Genomic DNA, 20,102 nt, shown 5'->3' with positions numbered 1-20,102 from the left:
TTATAAATACATGGATACATATAAGAAAAATAAAAGAAACAATGGGACAGGGATGGTAGGCAGCAGGAAATAGCAGGAGGTTATTTTGGGCCCTTGTTGGTGCAGCTGGGGATGATTCCACCCCGAGACATTGGACTGACATCGCCGCTGCCTCTTTGCCAGTGCGAACAGCCTGCAGCTGCTGATTCTTTGCTTGCGTGAATGGCTTGCAGTCACTGCATCTTTGCTGGCTTGAGAGGCCTGCCAGTGCTGCCTCTTTGCCAGAGCAAATGGCCTGCAGTTGCTGCCTCTTTGCCATTCATGCCGGCAAAGAGACAGCAGCTGCCTCTTTGCCAATGTGAACAGCCTGCCACTGCTTGAGCCATCAAGGAGGTGTCGGTTTGGACTGGCAAAGAGTTGGAAGCAGGCCATTCATGCTGGCAAAGAGTTGGTGGCTGCAAGCCATTTGCACCAGCAAAGAGGCAGCATCGGCAGGCCGTTCACACCAGAAACGAGGCAGCTCCAGCAGGCTGTTTGCGCCAGTAAAGTAACGGCAGTTGCAAGCCATTCGCACTGGCAAAGAGGCAGCAGCAGCATACAGCAAAGTGGCAGGTGCAGCAGCTTACAGCAAAGAGGCAGCGGCGGAAGGCCGTTCGCAGGTAGGTAGCTGGGCCGCATGGGAGGCAGCTGAGAATGGTGAAGGAAGACTTGGCAGGGAGCTGGGAAATGTGGGAGGCCAGGGTGAAAGCAGACAAGTGGGATGGGCCACAGTGGCCACGTGGTCGAGGAGAGCGAGCAAGCGAGGGAGCCAGACAGCAGCAGCTGCTATGCCATGGCCAAGGCAGGATAAGGAGTGACTGCGAGGGGAAGGGCGGGTGGGGTGGGTGGAGCTAGCCTGTGGTGCAATTAGCTGGTTCTCCAAATTGCGCAAAAATTTAACAACTATTTCACCCAAACCCATCCAAGCTGGCTGGATCCCACCTCTGATAAAGGGTTACCAGAAGTAACAATATTTTGCTTTAACCTTGATCAAATAAACCAAAATATAAACCAAATTTTACATTCCCACATTTTACTTCTAACAGTCTAAATCTTTAGTTCATTTTACTATTGTCATAATATTTGATTCCTTTTCATTTATTTTTATTCAACTGTACAGAGTTCTTCAAGGCTTTAAATCCAATAGGAAAAATTAGGGAAGAAAAAAGGGAAGTGAATAGTGGAGGAAAGAAAGAGAAAAACAAAAAGAAAAAAAGGGCATTGACTTCTGACCCCTTTGTGCAATTGAATAAGGCATTAAGATCTATGCTCAACTTTTTACTTTTTCATAATAATAAAAACTAGCCATTTCTGTAACAAATTGATCTAATTGGTAAAATCCAAGGTCAATGTTGCATCTTTTTCCACCTCAAGCACAAAGTCTAGAAGTGGTTTCCACATCGAAATAAAGGTGTTCATATTTTTTTTTCTTTAATCAGAGCAGTCAATTTAGCCATATCTGTTAACTCGACCAGTTTTTATAACTTTCTAAGATCAAGTCTGATTTAGCTTTTTGCCATTTATTTCAGAGAGGAGGTGCAATGCTTCAGCAATTTATATTTATGCTGAGCTTGTCAATTGGAAAGCTGAGAACTCAAGTTCGAAACACGAGCGCTGTGCAATGGAATGAGCTGCTGTCCTTACTCCAGCTCCTGCCCACCTAGCAATTTGAAAGCATGCAAATGCAAGTAGATAAATAGGTACCATTTCAGTGGGAAGGTAACAATGTTCTTTGCCCCTTGGTGTATAACCATGCTGGCCACATATCCATAGAAGTGTCTTTGGACAACATGGGCTCCCTTGGCTAAGAAACAGAAGTGAGTGCTACTCTATAAAGTCAGACACAGCTGGAGCGGAGATACTTTTGCCTTTATTTATTTCAGTTTCTTTAAATTTTTAAGCTTATGCTTAAAATTGTCCTTCATTCAGGATTGAAGACAGATTCAAGTGGCTTTTTCAAACTTATCAATAAAAAAGTCTCTAATAGCTTAGAAGTAAATGAGCTAGTTCAAAAAGTGATCAGAAATGAGGTTTGCAAATTTAATGTTTAGCATATTAAATGCAATGTTACTTCTTCTCTGGGTGAACATGAGTGGTTTGCTTTTGAATACTTAGATATTAATTTGTTTCTTTTCTTTTTTAAGCTTACCTAAGAATTCAGGGCAGTGTATACTTCTTCTCCATTCCACAAAATTCTATGAGGAATGAGCTTGAGAGATAATAATTGGCTGAAAATTATGCAATGAATTGCCAAGTAGGCAGGCATTTGAATTAAGCAGGATGTACCAAAGGATTTTACCCTCTTGAGTTTCTGAAGCACCATTGGATTTTTTTCCTGAAATTTGATATCTACTGTGTTTATAATATGCTCTCTGGTCACATGTATTTTAGCATCAGTACTATTAGCACCAGTTTTCAATAATTATATGCATTTAAAGTCTGCAAATTGCATGCAGGCCCCTACAGCTGTGTTGGATTGAAAGTTGGTTCCTGTGGGTAATGTATTTCCAAGTAGAATCTGAGCCCAGTTTTAATTACCCTTTCCTGCTAATTCTAGGTTTCATTATCTTTCTATTAGTGTAACCAATTAGTCATTGTTTTGGTATTCAGTAATTGCAGCTACATCTCCTCAGTGATGTCAATTCCAAAATAAAAACTCTGGGGGTTACAGTTGTGAAAGCGTAAAAAATAGATGGGTGGAGGAAGCAAATGGAAAATCTCTTCCTCTACTGCCTGCAGTCAAAACAGAAGAGAAGTGGGGGAATATTTCAGAATAGACCAGGTTCTACATCTTTGAGATTACTTCCATCTGTAACTTGATAACAAACATGCAGGCAGAAAAATATTTGGGTAGGGCAAAGTGTAAATAGAGTTGGAGGAATGGTTGGGCAATCCTTTGCTGAAGTCAATAAACGTAGAGCTGAAGAAAATCTTCCACTATAATTTTGTTGCAAAGGCTCTTCAGTTCAAAGGTATTTTCAGACAAAAATTTCTGCTAAAATGGGTCTGTTGCGGAAAATGAATTCACTGAAAAAACACTCATTGAAAAGAATTAGAAAGAATATTGACTCATAAAGCTATAATTGTCTTGTATGTTAATTCTAAAAGTATGGGAAGTAATCAAGATGATGGTGAGTTCTTTCCCCTTTTCCACATATCTACAATAAACTGGAAATAAATACAAGAAGGTTAACATTCCTTTACTCCTATCTCATTGATTTAGGCTCCTATGACTAAACTAAGAGATGTGGAGCAGATATTGGAAGGCTATTGCTCTAATTCAAGCAAATATAATTTTCAGAAGGTAAGGAAACAAATCAAATCTCTATGGGCATATATAATGCAAAAAAACCTGTTTGTTTCACCTTCAGTAGGCATGCCATTTTCTGAAAGCAATTAAATCCAAGTGCAGTTAAAAAATAACCCGTCATGCACTCATGAAAATACATTTCCAGATGACCTTGTTAGTTTATTATACATTTCCAGATGACCTTTGTTAGTTTATGGGGAAAGGGCAGTAAATGGTGTAGCCAAAATTGTGACAGGATGGCATCAGAGGGCTATGAAAAAGAGTTGTTTATTATTATTATTATTATTATTATTATTATTATTATTATTATTATTATTATTATTATTATTGTTGTTGTTGTTGTTGTTGTTGTTGTTGTTGTTGTTGTTGTTATTATTATTATTAAATAGACTTTAAAGATGCACTCTCCTATTACATTTTCTTGGTGAAACATGTAAGGTCCAAATTAGGAAAGGCAGGTATATTTGAATCAGCAACCACATTTTTTTCAAACACAATTCCAATTTCTACTATTATTGATTAACATACACTATCTGCTAGACTTTTGATGGGAAAATGTTCAGCTCAGACAAGAAAAAGCATTAGCTATCATTAAATGGAGGCATTGATTCTTAAAATGGCTTGCAAAGTATCATATTCTTGGTGTCAGAGCAGCCTTCCTTCATCCAATGATCCTCAAAACGTCTTCTATATGAATCCGTGTCTTTCCTGTCATTGTGGCCAAATTAATATATTTGGAAGTACTAGGTCAACAGAGGAACTGGTGATCTTAATTTTAATCTGCAATTTAAGTTTTAGTTAAACCACTAAGTTTGACAACATTTAAAACATATGGTTCTTATAAGATCAAATGCTGCAACTACTTATGAAGTCAAAATGTGAATTATTAGCATGGAAGAAAATTATTGGTACATTAAATGAAATCATTACTGTTGTCTATCTTTGACAGAATAGAGAAATGCCAATGAAGACAACCACCGGCAAGACCATAACAGGAGAAGAAATGACTTTAGATTATCCTTCTGAATCAATTCAAAAACCAGATAAAGAAGACCCCGTTTGGCTAGAATCTTGTGCGGCACACTAATATTGGCCCTTTTATGTGACCATGCTTATGATTTTGAAAGGAGAAAGGATATACAAGGCCAACTGTACAGAATAATACTTTCCCCTCAAATTTTATACACTTTTAGCCTCCAAGAATCCACCTATCTGGAGAGCTATGTTGAGTAAATCAAATGTACCAAGTTGCAGTGAACTAGCATTGATCAGACTGAAGCCATCTCCACCACTCGAGGTGTCCACTGCACATTCTATTCTCCAATCCCTTAAAAGTATTGTGAAGCTGATATATGGTTCTCATCACTTACTGTCAGCCTCAAAACATGGAGAACAGTATTAGAATGAGAGAAGGGTGAAGGGAAGTGCGGGTTTCCATCAATGGAGAATAGACTTCCCAAAAGCTTTGCTGAATTGCAGTGCTTCAGGAAAAAAAAGAAGGAAAGGGGAAAGGGAAAGTAAGGGACACAGCAGTTCTTCTATACAACAGACTAGCTATACTTGGGAATTGAACTAATGTCATAAGAACAGACAAGTTCAAAGCTGATTCTGAACTGCTATCCCAGAAACTTCCTCCATTATGGAAGCTCATTCATGTACCAGAATAATTTTACATGTAGTTTATTCTTTCTGGGTTTCTCCCTCTCATTGGCATGATTTCATAATAGCTATAGGTGCTTCTGGATCTTGAAAAAAGGACTGAGTGAATTGTTCCTTTCAATTCCAGTACAGAGGTCCAAAGCAGCAGATGAAAAACGATGCTCCCTTGCCAAACATGCACGAGATGACTACAAGAGACTGTCATTACAGGGTATCCACAAGGACAAAGCATCTGATCTTTCCCAAATCTTTAAGAGAGAGGAGCAAACAAAGCCACTCCCTCCACCTCTGCCACCAAAGCCTAAAAACCTTACAGCTAAAATAGCTGATGGGAAACCAGAGAGGTTAGTAACTTAGGGTGAGGGTCACTGTACTGCTCAGAAAGACACATACAGCTCAAGATGGTCTGCTGAATATCGTATTTCTTCCTTTCGAATTGTTCTATGAAATTGGATTGGGAACAATAAACCTTGCTTGTAACAGCAATATTATACACTGATTTAAATTATTTAATTGGACAGTATCATCATATGGTATCAAAATCAAAAGGTTTTAGGCCAGACCTGAGCATTTTACAGCTTGTGCGTCATGTCTGGCATTTTCACGGTGGCTGGGCATCATTGTCTGGGTTTAAAGCACCAGTGGCATAGGTGGGATTCAGCCAGTTCTCAACGAATTGTTAATTGCTTATGCAGTTCAGAGAACTGGTAACAAATAAAGTGCTAGAGAGTTTTCTCTTTCTCTCTCTCTCTCTCTCTGTCTCTCTCTCTCTCTCTCTCTCCTTCAGTTAATAGCTCCGGGCAGACAGCGAAGAACCACTTAACAGTTGCAGCAGGAATGCAGCCGATACACTGCTGAATCAAATCAATAAACAACAGAAACTGACAGCATTAGGGCAGGGAAACCCATCAATTACCCATCTAAGGATGGGATTAGCCTCTTCCCTTTAGGAAGAAGGACAAGATTACAAACATTTTCATTATAAAGAGTATTAAATGACACTTCTGTGATCAGCTGATACTTCCTGGAGTTCCCCAAGAGCTTTTATAGCTGCTGCCAGTGTTGGCTACTTCTTGTTTCTTACTGGGGTAAAAGATACAGGAGGGAACAATGATGCAGCTTGATCAAACAGGCTGTGAATTTAATGCATATGTGGTCCAGCCAGCTGTTTTGCTCCTGCAGCACCCAATTTAGAACATAGAGAACATAGAATAATAGAGTTGGAAGGGTTAATTGCTTTTGGCAGCATGCCCAGGCTTTCAATTAGCATGAGCGGCTGCTCTTAGTTTCTCTCTCAGTTACTGCGTTTGCTCTGGGGTTGATTATAAGAAAGGATTTGATTCTGTTCCAGACAGCTGAATTAAGAAATGCTTAAACATTTTTGGAATTAGCAGCAACATCAAGAAATTTCTGAAGACTTCCATGAAGCTATGGCAAACTCAACTGATGGCTTGTGGATAAGAAGTTGATGAAGTTGAAATCAAACAAAGAATTTTCCAAGGCAACTCATTGTCACCTCTGTTATTTGTATTATCAGTGCTGCCACTAACAAGCATTTTGAACAAGACAAACTGGCTATGAATTTGCTAAAAAGGTTAGAAAATTTTCCACTTGCTTTATAAGGATGATTTAAAATTGTTTGGAAAAACAAAAGCTGCAAAGTGGGGTGCGATACTTAGTTGGAATAATTGATTGGACTCAGCTAGAACTTAATAACTTGGATCAAAAGACAAGAAAATTAATGACAATGCACCCCCAAAGTGATATCAATCTATTGTACTTGCAAAGATCTCAGAGTGGCAGAAGACTCTTACAGGTGAAACAAACTATGGAAGAGGAAAAACATGATTTAAATGACTATATAAAGAAAGCAAAAGAACCTTTGCTGAAGGAGGTAAACAAGGGAAACCTCTTAAAAACAATCAGGTTGAAAGCAGAATATCAAAAGGAAACAATCAAACATCAAGTTTCTAACTGGAAAAAGAAGCCTATGCACAATCAATATCTGAAGGACATTGAAGGAAAGGTAGACTCAAATCTAACATGGAACTGGTTGAGATCAGGGGTGCTGAAAAAAGAAATTGAAGGTTTAGTTTTGGCTGCTCAAGAACAAGCCTTGTAGACTAATTCCATGAAAGCAAAAATTCAACACACAGCATTGTTGCTTATGCAATAAGAAAGATGAATCGGTGGATCATCTTATCAGTGGCTGCAAAAAAATTTCACAGACTGATAATCTACAACATTATGATCAAATTGCTAAAATTATATTTTGGAAACTTTATAGCTCAAGGTTGAAATTAGGGGTCCTTGGTGCTCCCTGAACTTGCTTGTTTTCTTGCAGATGTTTCATTGCCCTAACTAGGTAGCATCATCAATGCCAGTGGTGTTACTTAGTTATATAGGTAATAGTGATGTTACCTAATTAGGATAATGAAACATCTGTAAGAAAACAAGCAAGCTCAGAGAGAACCAAGGACCTCTCATTGGAAGCTTTGCCTTCACCTTCTGCTTAGGAAGAGATGCCTCCATAAAAATGAATAGAATAGAATAAAAACTTTATGGTCACTTTAAATGTACACTAATCAGCATACATTAAAATGAAATTTCATTGCATTTAGCTCTAAAAAACTAACCATTATGCATATACCCACATACACACACATATATTCTCTTCTGTCTCTTTCGGAAGGCGTTGAAGACCTGGTTCTGCCAGTGGGCCTGGGGAACCGAGAGCATGATGGAGCCCATTAAATGGCTCGTATAATCTGCTGTCACTGGGGTGGGGAGGTGGGGATTTTACTATATTAATTTAATTGATTTTACAAGCTTTATTGATTTAAATTGTGGTTTTATATGTTGTAAGCTGCCTTGAGTCGTCAAGGTGAATAGGCGGCAATACAAATCTAATAAATAAATAAAAATAAAATATACGACGCAGAGAAACATCACAGTCTAGTTCAAATGTATACATATATGGGGGTGGGTGGGGGGGGAAGAATCCTGCAAGTTTACAAGACAGATGACATAAGGGGAAAAAGCTGTTACAGAATTTAGTAGTCTTACTGTAGATCTTTGAAACCTCTTCCAAGAGGGGAGCAATAGAAACAAACCGTGAAATGCATGTGTGAGGTCTCTAACAATACTTCGAACTCTAAACACATAGCACTTATAAGAAGTATCCTGAATAACAGGAAGCGAGCTTCCTATAATCTTCTCAGCTCTCCTTACCACTCTCTGTATGGACTTTTTATCTGAGGCACTGCTGCCACTAAACCAAACAGAATAAACAAGTGGTGATTTCAGGATTTACTGATTTAAAAGGATTGTTTATGTGAACAAAGGAACTATATTACATAATTTGGAAGGGCAAAAATGGTAATAATCATGTTTGGAACTGCTGTATAAAAGTTCAGAACTCGCTTCTTTATATATTTGCTTCATTTTCTTTTTTCTTTCTTTGTCTTTTACTGTTTTCACTTCTCAATCTTTTCATACCAGTATCTTTTTTTGGTTTTCTAATTTTCCTTTTATGTTTCTATAATCTTTAATCCTATATGTTCTTTTTCAATAATATATTTTAATCTAAAGATTAGCATGTTTTTATGCGCATTCCTAATGTGTAAGTGGATTTTTTAAATTCTGTATTGGAACTGAACTAATATCCCGCTAAATATTTCAACCAGCTATTCTTTTCTTATGACAGAAAACAGAGCTCACAAAATTCTATCTCCAGTTCTCCTTGGGAGAGTATAGGTCAATGGTTTAAAGAAGAGCAGATCAATTTCCGAGCCGGCTTTGAAAAATCAATGGATCAGATTGCACCTTGGTTTCACGGTACTGTACAGTCATTGACTTATCTCAATCAAAAGTATAGAAATGGCCACAAATGCAGTTACAATCTCGATATGAAAAAGATGCTAAAATGTATGGTTTTAATAAAGAATTACAGAATGGGACCAGATATTAACTGAAATCAGGGTGGGATTCAAATTTTTTAACAACCAGTTCTGTGGGCATGATTTAGGTGGTGGGTATGGCTTGATGGTCATGTTATTGGCTGGGTGTGGCCAACTCAATATCACTCACATCGAGGCACGCATCTCCTCGCCTGGCCTCTCATGACTGTGGGGATGTTGCAACAGTCGTAAGTATGAAAAGTGGTCATAAGTCAATTTTTTCAGTGCCATTGTAACTTTGAAAGGTCACTCAACACAAGCAAAGTACCAGCAAAGAAGGGGGGAAAAATCCAGAGACGTTCCTGAGACAGGAAGTCAAGTCCTGCCAAGAATGTAATAAGGGTTAACGGAGAGGCAGTTTCTGTAAGCAACTCCAGAATGTTTCCTTCCTGCCTTCCTTACAGGATTAGGCCAGTAATTTCTCCTAACAACTGGTTCTCCGAACCGCTTAGAATGTTAACAACCGGTTCTAGCGAATAGGTGCGAACCTGTAGAATCCCACCCCTGACTGAAATGGATGAAAAATTAATAAAGAAAATATATAGCTCTTTATTAAATATCAAATTGGAAAGTGAGCAAGTAAAGGAGACAATGATAGTTTGGGCTAAATTTTTTGGATATGCAATAAAACTGGATAAATGGCAGAGATTGTGGGATAGAAATATTAAATTAACTGTGTCAACTGCATATAAAGAAAATTTGTATAAAATGTTTTATAGGTGCCATTTTTCACCAAGAAGACTGGCAAAAATGTTTAAAGATAAGTCTGCTAAATGTTGAAGTGCAATCAGATATCTGATTTGTATTACCATATGTGGTGGAAATGCCCAAAACCTAAAATAATATTGGACAAAAATACATACTTGGTTGGAAAAAATGATAAAGCAGTATATAGATTTGAACCAGAAATATTCTTGTTGGGTATCCTGCTGGAAAAGTATGATAAAAGGAATATATATTTGATTTTGCATGTATTAATTGCAGCCAGAATTGTATTTGCACAACAATGGAAAAGTGATGAGATCTCAACAGATGAGAGTGTAATAAAAAATTCATTTGATTTTCAGTATTGCAAGCATAAAAGAATTCCATTAGATGCAAGAATATCATGCCTCGTTTCTTTTTGTCTAGAAAGAGATTTACATTGCAGATAGGAATTCAGATAGGAATTTACCAGACAAATACAAAATGCCACATTTACGTAAGGAAATAAGAGTTTCAAGAAAATAAAAAAACATTTCTATTAAATTTCTCCTATTTAGTATGCTAAACCAGGATGTTTTAGTGCCAATCAGAAAGATTAGATTTGTAGAACAAATATTTATCTGATGTCCAATTCTTAAAATAGGAAGAAAAGTCCTGTAAAATTAGCATAAAATTCCAGGTATTTTTTTAATAAAGAAAAATAAATACAATAGAAATAGTTTAACAAGTTTCTAACTAGATTTTCAGGACAAAATAATCTTGTTTAAAGTTAGTTGCAATTATAATATTACAAATACTGCAATAAAATATTTCACCTGGCTAAAACTGATTTGGCCATTTTAATTATAAGTTATGGGTCTATGACTATAATAAAACATTCTCTTTCCTACAAAAGATACCCTAAGGATTAGTGTCTATAAATTGCTTTCAGCACTTGAAATACCAGTATGTTGCATAAATCCAGGTAATCCTTGATTTACAATTAATCATTTTACAATCATTCAAAGTTACAATGGCCATGGAACAGATACTTTATGGCTGGTCATGAAATTTTGCAGTCACATGACCACAATTTGCAATATTTTGCTGATTTGAAGTGAATAGGTTTGCTTAACAATCACCATGTTCATTTAATATGAAAAATTAAGGCTGGAAATTTTTTTCAATCATGACTGAATATTATTTATAGTCATGTACCTTGATTTACAATTATAACTACTTATGACCAGACTTCCAGTGCCAATTATAGTTACAGTTGTAGGTCAAGAACTATCTGTATTGATGATAATTTTACAATAAATAATCTAATAATTCCCTGGCCAGGATCAATCATGAGCCTTGGAAAAGGACAAACTATGAAAAAATCAGACCTATATTTTCAGTACACTATAGATGAGAGCAATATGTTTTCTGTAGCAATGAAAGGTTCTTGTAATGATTATTTACAACCTGTTTAATTGTGGCTGTTAAAAAGAAATTAAAAAAACATTGGAACCCCTGCTACCTGCTTCTCAGGTCCATGCTGAGTGATGACTCCTCATAAGCACAAACACCTGCTATGTGGATAGAGCTTCTGAATGTCAGCTGACAAGTCCTGCCTTTTCTATCATGTCTTTGAAAAGTGCTATAGGTGTTCCTGCATTCAAGAGAAGTTGGGTTTTTTTTCTCTTCTAAATCTGTCAGGGAACTCTACGGTTCACTACACTTTTTTTAAAAAAAGCTGCCTTATGTCATTAAGACTATGTAGCATTATCTGGGAAAGTGGTTAAATAAATGAAAACTCTGGACCAACAGAAAGGAAGAGAAAGACAGAAAGTTTGTCTCTTTTTTAAGAGCATGTTTCCCATGTAACATATGAGGTACTTCCTTATTTATATTGCTTTTGTTTTGGGAACAGGTATTTTAACCACCAAAAAAGCAGAAGAACTTTTAGAGGGTTTGGCACCTGGAAGCTTTCTCATCCGAGTCAGTGAAAAAATCAAAGGCTATGTTCTCTCCTATTTGTCAGCAGAGGGCTGCAAACATTTTCTGATAGATGCTTCTGGAAATTCATATAGTTTCCTTGGTGTTGACCAACTCCAACATTCAACATTAGCAGACCTAGTTGAATTTCACAAGGTGGGTCTCTCTTAGTTTTCAGCACATTCTATACCCAAATTAGAGATTTCTGCAGAATGTATACAATACAAAGGCAGGGTTCCCCTATAGAATTCTATAATTGCTTTAAAGGACAGGTTTGAAATTATCCTCATTGCTTTAAATACAAATATGTCTCTTTCAATCACACAATTACAGGCCAACTCCAAGTTAGAAGGCAAAACGTCTATTTAGTCTTTTCTCTAATCACCTATCCATTCATACAATGCTCTTGCATGATACTATACAATATCAGATGAGATAAGAGCATTCTGGGAAAACTAAAAGGCAGCATATCAGCAACTGTCAGTAAGTCCATAATCAAATGATTGAGCATATTAGAAAATGCCAATTTCCTTTAACTGCAATAAGCTCCATGAATTCCTGATTAGCAGCATTACCAGCATTACCTACAGGGTCAGTTCTGAAATATTGTTTTGAAAAGTCTCTATGGTCATTTTTAAATTGAAGCAAGCTATGGAAAATATATATCAGTGGAATAGCTTGCATTTCAGAATCAAGGGTGCTTCATCACTGAAGGCTTTCAAGAAAATATAGAATAATCATTTGTTCAAGAAGGTTTAAGGAATCCTGCCTTTAGCAGGGGATTGATCTAGAAAATCACCTTCCAACCCTATGATTCAATGATTCTGTATTGGCTAGTATTTGTGATGTCTTGATGAAATTAGGTGATTCACTAAAGCTATTTCACAATTTCAGAACTAAGCTGGGATAAGAAAATTGCAATTTTCTTAATTTTTTTAAAAGAAATGTATTAATATAATTTGCCTTGCTACCTAAAATGCTTTGAAGCCAGTTGTAAATAACTTAATAGTCATTAATAGCAATAGCAATAGCACTTAGATTTATATACCGCTTTACAATGCTTTACAGCCCTATCTAAGCAGTTTACAGAGTCAGCATATTTCCCCCAACAATTTGGGTCCTCATTTTGTCCACCTCAGATAAAATGGAAGGCGAGTCAACCTTGAGCCTGGATGAAATGTTGAGTCAACCTTGAACCTGGTGAGATTTGAACGGCCGAATTGCAGTCAGCCAGCAATCAGCAGAAGTAGCCTGTAGTACTGCATTCTAACCATTGCGCCACTGTGGCTCATAATCAAAAATTAAATACTAACTTTACTGGAGTTCAGATCTTTGGGATTCAACTTTAGAAGAGTCAATTTTTATCTTGGTTCCTTTCTTTTTTAGGATGAGCCCATTACATCATTGGGGAAGGAACGACTTCATTATCCCTGTGGACAACAAGGATAGTTACCAGATTATCTTGATCTTTTTGAGTGATTGTCAAGTGCAATAAAATCAGGAAGTCCAGGCAGTTCAAAGGAATATAAAGATTTATTGCAAACTTATATGCTCTACAAGAATCTGAACTGTTAATGGTCAAAGCAAATAGGTGGTAGATAAGAATGAAATTCATAGGGAGATTTCTTGTGGACACAAGGGATTTGAGATTGATGATGCATTAATCTTCCTCAGGCTCAGCCTGGTTGTCTTCTACAGATACTTAGAAAATCCATTTATCATATGGAGGAAGTTTATGGAATGAGGAGCTGCTGGCATGGAGCCAAAATCCTTCAGTTATTACAATAGTTCCTTAACTGTAAAAATGTAATTTAAATATATTTGATAAACAAAAACTAAATTCAATCAAGAAAGAAATGGGATCAAAATCCTAAAGAAAGCAGCAAAAGAATAAAGCTACCATTACAGGCAATTGTGGTAATGAACTTTCTTTGTTCAAAATGAAACCTGACTGCATGAATTGCTGTTAAATGAAATTATAAGGAACTATTCCAAAGAGTTGACATTTGACATTCTTGAAAGGTTTGTATTGTACTTACATTCATAATTGTTTTATATCTCCACACTTTACTATATTGTAAGCTACTCAAAGTCACCAAGTGCTACAACATGGGCGCCATATAACATTAATGAATAAAAATTAAATAAATAAAATCATTGAGGAAAACTCCAAATGCAGAAGTAATTAGAAGTATCTTCATAACTTCAAATACCCTGAAAGGTTGGTTTTCATCATCAGGAACGAGTAATGAGTATAAACATGTCTGTAGTGCATCATAGAACAATGGGTGCATTAGAGCTTCCAACTGTTCACATTTTTCTTGCTGTATTCTCTGCTAAAACAACATCGACAAAGTTGTTTCATAGGGGTTGTGTGTTCCTTTAAAAATGATAGCAGACATTGCATGGATCAAAACTTTTCACTGTCAGTTCTATGGCCTAGTTCTTTAGAAAATTGAGTCTTGGCATACTGGCAGGGCATGGGAGAATCAGATACATTTTTGTATTAACATATGTAGAAGGGAGAGAAGGGAAGAGGAGGAGGAGGAGGAGGCTATCTTGGCGGGAAGAGGAGGAGAAAGAGAGGGGAAAGACAAAAAAGGCCGGAAGTTGAGAGAGGATAACTACCTTTTGGAGGGAGGGGAAAAAAGAGACCTAGAAGGATAGGAAATGAAAAAAGAGGTCTGGGGAAAGGAAGAGGGAGTGAAGGCAATAGGCAGGATAGGAGAGACTTCTGTGAGGCAAGCAGAGGAAACCACGAAGGAGCAGTGGAAGGAAAGCTCAGCAGGCGATTCAAGAGAGGGTGAGAGGAGAGAGAGAAAGAAAAAAGGGCCAACCAGCCACATGAATACCATCTCATCATGTGACCCGCCAGTTGGGAAAAGACTGACCATCGCCCCATCGCATGACCAGCCTGTTGAGAGAAGACTGACAACCACAACACTGCATGTCCTAAGCCAATAGAGGTGCCTGAGAGACGGACTAGCGGGGACCTGTGGCCATACCAAAAGGGCAAAGAGAACCCGGATTCCAGCAGCCCTTTTGGGGGTAGCACTACACACGGACATAACTAACTAATCATGGGTACAATGTGCTTTTTCTTCCTTTTTCTTTTGTGTCCAAGCTTACTAGGACAAATCGTTTCCTTGTCTGAAGAAGCTGGTGTATGATAGACAAATATAGTAAATAGCCAGCAATGAGAGAAGAGCCTTTAGCAACAAATGCTCAAGGAAGGCAGATGGCTACTGAATGATGACTGCATAAAAAATAAACATTACATGCCTCAGGATTTTATTCTTTTCTCTGAAAATGTTACCAATAAATACATTTTTGCAACAGAACAAGCACAGTCACTACCTTTTCTAATTGTGCTTCAGTTCACTTGAAAATAATCTCAGCTAGACCAAGAGGAAAGCATTCATTATAATAGAAGCAGGATTAATACATGCATTGTCAAAGGCTATTTACATTCTATATTCAGAATTTGGACATGTCTCAAGATTCCTTATTTTCTAGTTATTTGTATTATTTAACTGCATCTGGAAAATATACATCTATTTTCATGTATATGTCTATTTCATTGAAGCTCCATTTGGCGGCATATTTTCCTAAACTCATATATATATAAAATACAAGCTAAATTGGCAAGTATATTAAAATCAGATACCATACTGGGATATCATCCCTGCAGAAATTATACCGGCCGTCATGTTGACACTCTTTCATAAGATCCAGAAGAACCAATGGTCTGAAGAACCCAGAGTGGGATGGAGCCCATCAACTGGCTCATTTGACTGTGGGATTGCTGGGGTGGGGTGGGTGGATTACTGTTTTTATCCTGGAATTTTGCTGTTTGTAAATAAATACATTGCAGGCCAGCACTTGATAAAATAATCATGAAGCCTTGGAAAAGTTATTCAAATACTGATGTGATATGTCTCTACCTACAATGAATAGAAATTGTGCATGCTATGGTCAGTGATGGAATTCAATTTTTTTTAATACCGGTTCTGTGGGCGTGGCTTATTTGGTGGGCAAGGCTTGTGGTCATGTGACTGGGTGGGCGTGCTTGGTGGTCATGTGACTGGGTGGTCATGGCTTGGTGGTCATGTGACTGGGTGGGCATGGCTTGGTGGTCATGTGACTGGGTGGGTGTGGCCAACTCAATGTCACTCACATCAAGGAGTGCCTCACCTGGCCCCTCCCCTCCCAGCCATTCCTTGTCACCCAGCCTCAACTTATCTATAGTTCGGTAAAAATGTTGTTCACCTTTTTTGACTTTATTATCTGCATACTATAGATGTACTTTCATGGACCACCGAAAGGAGGAAATGGCTCACATGCTTTACTCAAGAGTGTGATAAACAACAGGCTTTTAAGGGGCTGCCACAAAGAAAGGGGGACAATGCATTTTCCAAAGAAGCAGAATGCAAAGAAGAAGCAATGGATGGAAACTGAACAGACAGAAGCAACCTAAAACTAAGGAGAAACTTCTTGACAGTGAGAACAATTAACCAGTGGAACTGCCTGTCTCCAGAAGTTCTGGGTGCTCCATCACTGGAGGTTTTTAAGAAAAGACTGGACAGCCATTTCTCTGAAATGGTATAGGGTTCCTCTCAAGGTCCCTTCTAAGTATTATTCTGACACCTTTCTCAGGATCTCTACTCAGAGTTTGGCATCCTCAGTTTTCTTGCCTGAGCTGGGGGTTGGACTAGAAGACCTCCAAGGTCCCTTTCAACTCTTGTTAAACACATGTGTATTTTATGCACTGGACTATTGACATTGAATGCATGTAAACCCTGAAAAATATGTGGTAGCCCTGGGCAAAAGAAAGGCAGAAAAATCACTCTAGGTGTAGGGACAGTGTAAAATATTAATATATAATAAATAATGGAACAATTAAAACAGAGTTTTATCTCTCTCTCTTCCTATATTTTTCTTTCTTTCTCCACCTTCCCCCCACCCCCACCCCCACCCCCCCCCTCTCTCTCACACACACACACACACACACACAGCGAGCACTTAACAGACAAGCATTTTGGAAGCAGCTCCTTTAAATTTCTCCAACTTGGAGAAATTTTTAAAAGACCTGCTTCCAAAATGCATTTCTTTTTCATTGCAAAAGTGCTCCAAGGCTCGATTCACCCCCACCCCCTCTGTCAGACTGTACTCCTTCTCACTCCAGCACTAACTCACAAGGGGAAAGCAATACTTGCAGCGTCCATGGGGAATCCTTGGAGAAATTTTTAAAAGACCTGCTTCCAAAATGCATTTCTTTTACATTGCAAAAGTGCTCCAAGGCTTGATTCACCCCCACCCCCTCTGTCAGATTGCACTCTTTCTCACTCCCGACAGTAACTCACACCAGAAAAGTGATACTTGCAGTGTCCATGCCTTTCTTCCTTTTCCCCAGGGAGAAAAAAGGGAACAGAAAGCTAGGAGAGCGATCGCAAGTGAACTACTGGGCAACCAGATTGGGGGCATGGCCAGCCAGGGATTGCCACCAGTTTGGCAACCCATGCCAAATAACCGCTACCGGTTCACCCAAATAAATGTGAAACGGTTGAATAGCACCTCTGGCTATGGTATTCCACTTAGTTTTTCACACATGGCTTCTCCATTTTGATTTTCTTTTTGCAAAATAAATGATAGTATTATATGTCATGTGTTGTTGTTCATCTGAGGTTGTGTTTACCTACTTTTAAGAATTGGTAAGGACCAGATGATTTTTACCATGTTCTAATATGTAAAACCATAGAACTCAAAAAGTGTGTACTTTCTTTTTCACATGTCTGTAAATGAAATTACAGCATCCTAATCCATCTGGGAGAAAAAATAAAAACAATTGGGAAAGAAGATTGCAGAGAAGATTAGAGGGCATCTGCTTCCCATTGGCTCTCTCTTCCAAGTGCATCAGTTCCTTGCATTTGCCTTAAAACAGCCTGTATTTAACATACAATCAATAGTATTATTGTCAACTAAAAAGATCCTCCTTTAGTCTTTTTAGCTGCCAGAAAAAGGGAGTGGGGAAAAACAAGGTATTCTTGAAATGCCTAGATGATCACCCCCGTAGCCCAAAGTTGTTGGAGCATAAGAAGGTTATTGGAGAGCATCATGGAGACGGATGTGTCCCATTGGAGAAGTCACATCCAGAGGGTGGGGGGGAAGACCAGGGTCAAGGGGGAAATGTATGATGTAATTTAGTATCGGCTGCACCCAGCCACGCGCCAACATGGCTACTTCTAAAAAATCTAAAAAATCTGACATGTGGCTAGAGACTTTAGATTTGAATGAGGGTGGATTTGTTGGAGCCCTGACAATTATATGAAATCATGATGAAAGACTAATGTCAGGGAATAGCTGGAATAGTAGTGTAGAATTACAAATAAATCAACAACACCTGAGTGTTAATGTATTTTTTATTCATTATGCTAAAATAACATTAAAATTTTTGAATATTTATTAATTCTTGTCCAAAAAAAATAGCCAAATGTCTTTTAGATATATGCACATCCATATGCAGTTCATGTTCCAACTACTTTTCAATACAACAGTTAAATGAGAGGTTGTAATTTTTTCAATAAAGTGAAATTGGCTTATAAAGTGTCTATCTTCTGTATTACAATGTGGTATTTTCTGGAAGACTTTACATTTAAATAGAAGAACTTATATACAACCAAATGAAGTAAAATAAATTAATACTTTACAGAATCCAAAAGCAAGCAATTGTATGACTTAATTCACAGCTTAAACAAATACAATTTTTTATTTTTTTATTTTGGGATTCTGTACATAAATCTATTGTAAATTTTAGGCATTTAACATTCTACCTGTCACTTGTTCATCTTTTTAAATATTAATACAAAATAAAAACTGATTGTATTTTGTTCTCTTAGGTTTAACATTGCATATTCATTTCATATGACTTTTAAGAAATTTAGTAACTTTTTCTCCAGAATATGGCTTCTGCAAGGTAGGAGTTGTTGACTTTGTTTGAACAGCTTCAAGTCCATCACATAAGTGGCTTAGGCCAGAAAAAAATATGTTCCCTCCAGATTGGATCATCCAATTTCTCACTGTATAATGTGCTGTATAATGTGCTCAGATATTTAATATATCTTGTAATATATCAGAGGTATATATAGCACATAGCCAGAATTGGTAGTCTATTATCATCAGTCTCATTCAGGGGTGGGCTGCTTCCTGTTCACCCTGGTTTGGATGAACTGGTAGCTAATTTTACAGTCAGTTCAGAGAACTGGCAAATCCCACTCTTGGCTGGCCCTGCCCACTGCACCCCGCTCCTCCCAGGAGGCCCATTTTGGATGCCAGGTAAGTGAGCCCATGGGGAGGCTCGAGGAGGGTGAAAAGCGGGCCTCCTGGAGGCTCTGGAAAGCTGGAAATGGGCCCATTTCTGACCTCCAGAGAGCCTCCATAACCTAGGGAAACCATTTTTGCTGTCTCAGAGGTTCAAGGAATATCCCCGGAACCCAGGGAGGGTGAAAACACCCCCCTGCCATGGTGCAGGAGGCCGACTAGGCTAAGCCCACCCAGCAACCAGGCAGAGAACTGGTTGCCAAAGTTTTGAAGCCCACCCCTGGTCTCATTTGAACAGCTTTCTTGGTGTTAGTCTCCACAGACATTCACATTCATGACAACAGTTAAAATGCAACACTCTGTACAATCTACTCATATATCAATTAAAGTTGGGAAACCAAATATAAATAGTGTTACTGACGAAATGTTACATTTGAACAAAGTGCATACATCCTCCTCCCTTCATCTCTCTATACAGTTCCAAATATTTTCTGGCAATTAGGAACCCACAGGGCTGGAGATAAAAAAGTAAGAGAAACCAAAAGAAGGCCTGTGCTCCCAGTTGAAACCTAAAAGATTATGAAGATCCATCTAAGCCCAAAAATTTCCTCTCTCCCTAGAAGCTGTTATTAAACTATAATCCAAGTTTATTTTTTGCTTTGTGAAAGACCTTCACATATTTCTATTATTTGCTTTTTGTTTACGGTAATGAGTTTCAATCTCCCGTTGGAAGACCAGCAGGCCTAGCTGGTCATGAGAAGCTTCATTCATAGCTTTAGACTGGATGCACATCTTGTATTGTTCTGGTGTCAGCTCATCTAAGCAATGCTTTTCATGCCAGAGGTGGAAAAGTCCCCGGACTGGTGTCCTGATAACCATGAGGTTGCTGTGAAGGTATTTACGGTATAGTTGTACATCTTCTCCTCCCCATCCTTTAATGTCAAGGTCAAACCCTCCTAATGAGAAAAGAGAGAGTGGCAGCATTTACAATAAATAGAAAGATGAAGTAGGCTTTGATTGAAAAAGAACTACAGATTTGGGACATTCATTCTGCCTGCAGGCATTCATGAGTAGGTATTCTGACCCAAACCCTTTTTCAATAAAACAAACATGAACCAAAGAGAACAGAAACCTTTTAATGATTCTTATGAATCCCTGGGTAAAAGGCTGCT

General features: G+C 38.0%; 2 protein-coding genes across 3 annotated transcripts in view; one reads left to right on the top strand and one right to left on the bottom strand.

Annotated features, from left to right (window-relative positions):
• Positions 1–13,525, top strand: part of SH2D4A (SH2 domain containing 4A) — a 32,423-nt gene extending 18,898 nt beyond the window's left edge. The window contains exons 5-10 of the mRNA XM_087915381.1: positions 3,242–3,322; positions 4,278–4,401; positions 5,115–5,331; positions 8,694–8,824; positions 11,549–11,769; positions 13,000–13,525. Coding sequence (XP_087771507.1) covers positions 3,242–3,322; positions 4,278–4,401; positions 5,115–5,331; positions 8,694–8,824; positions 11,549–11,769; positions 13,000–13,062 — 837 coding nt within the window. The 3' untranslated portion in view covers positions 13,063–13,525. The remainder of the gene's footprint in view (positions 1–3,241; positions 3,323–4,277; positions 4,402–5,114; positions 5,332–8,693; positions 8,825–11,548; positions 11,770–12,999) is intronic.
• A 4,470-nt stretch (positions 13,526–17,995) lies between these two features.
• Positions 17,996–20,102, bottom strand: part of CSGALNACT1 (chondroitin sulfate N-acetylgalactosaminyltransferase 1) — a 42,608-nt gene continuing 40,501 nt past the window's right edge. For both annotated transcript variants that reach the window (XM_087915378.1, XM_026717371.2), the window contains exon 8: positions 17,996–19,886. In XM_087915378.1, the coding sequence (XP_087771504.1) occupies positions 19,603–19,886 (284 nt within the window). In that variant the 3' untranslated portion in view covers positions 17,996–19,602. The remainder of the gene's footprint in view (positions 19,887–20,102) is intronic.

The sequence above is a fragment of the Pseudonaja textilis genome, chromosome Z (genome assembly GCF_049901715.1).
Source record: "Pseudonaja textilis isolate UNSWEBS1 chromosome Z, rPseTex1.2, whole genome shotgun sequence".
In the NCBI taxonomy this organism is placed as follows: Eukaryota; Metazoa; Chordata; class Lepidosauria; order Squamata; family Elapidae; genus Pseudonaja; species Pseudonaja textilis.
The sequence above is the reverse complement of the archived record's forward strand: the minus strand, read 5'-3'. Positions and strand labels throughout refer to the sequence as shown.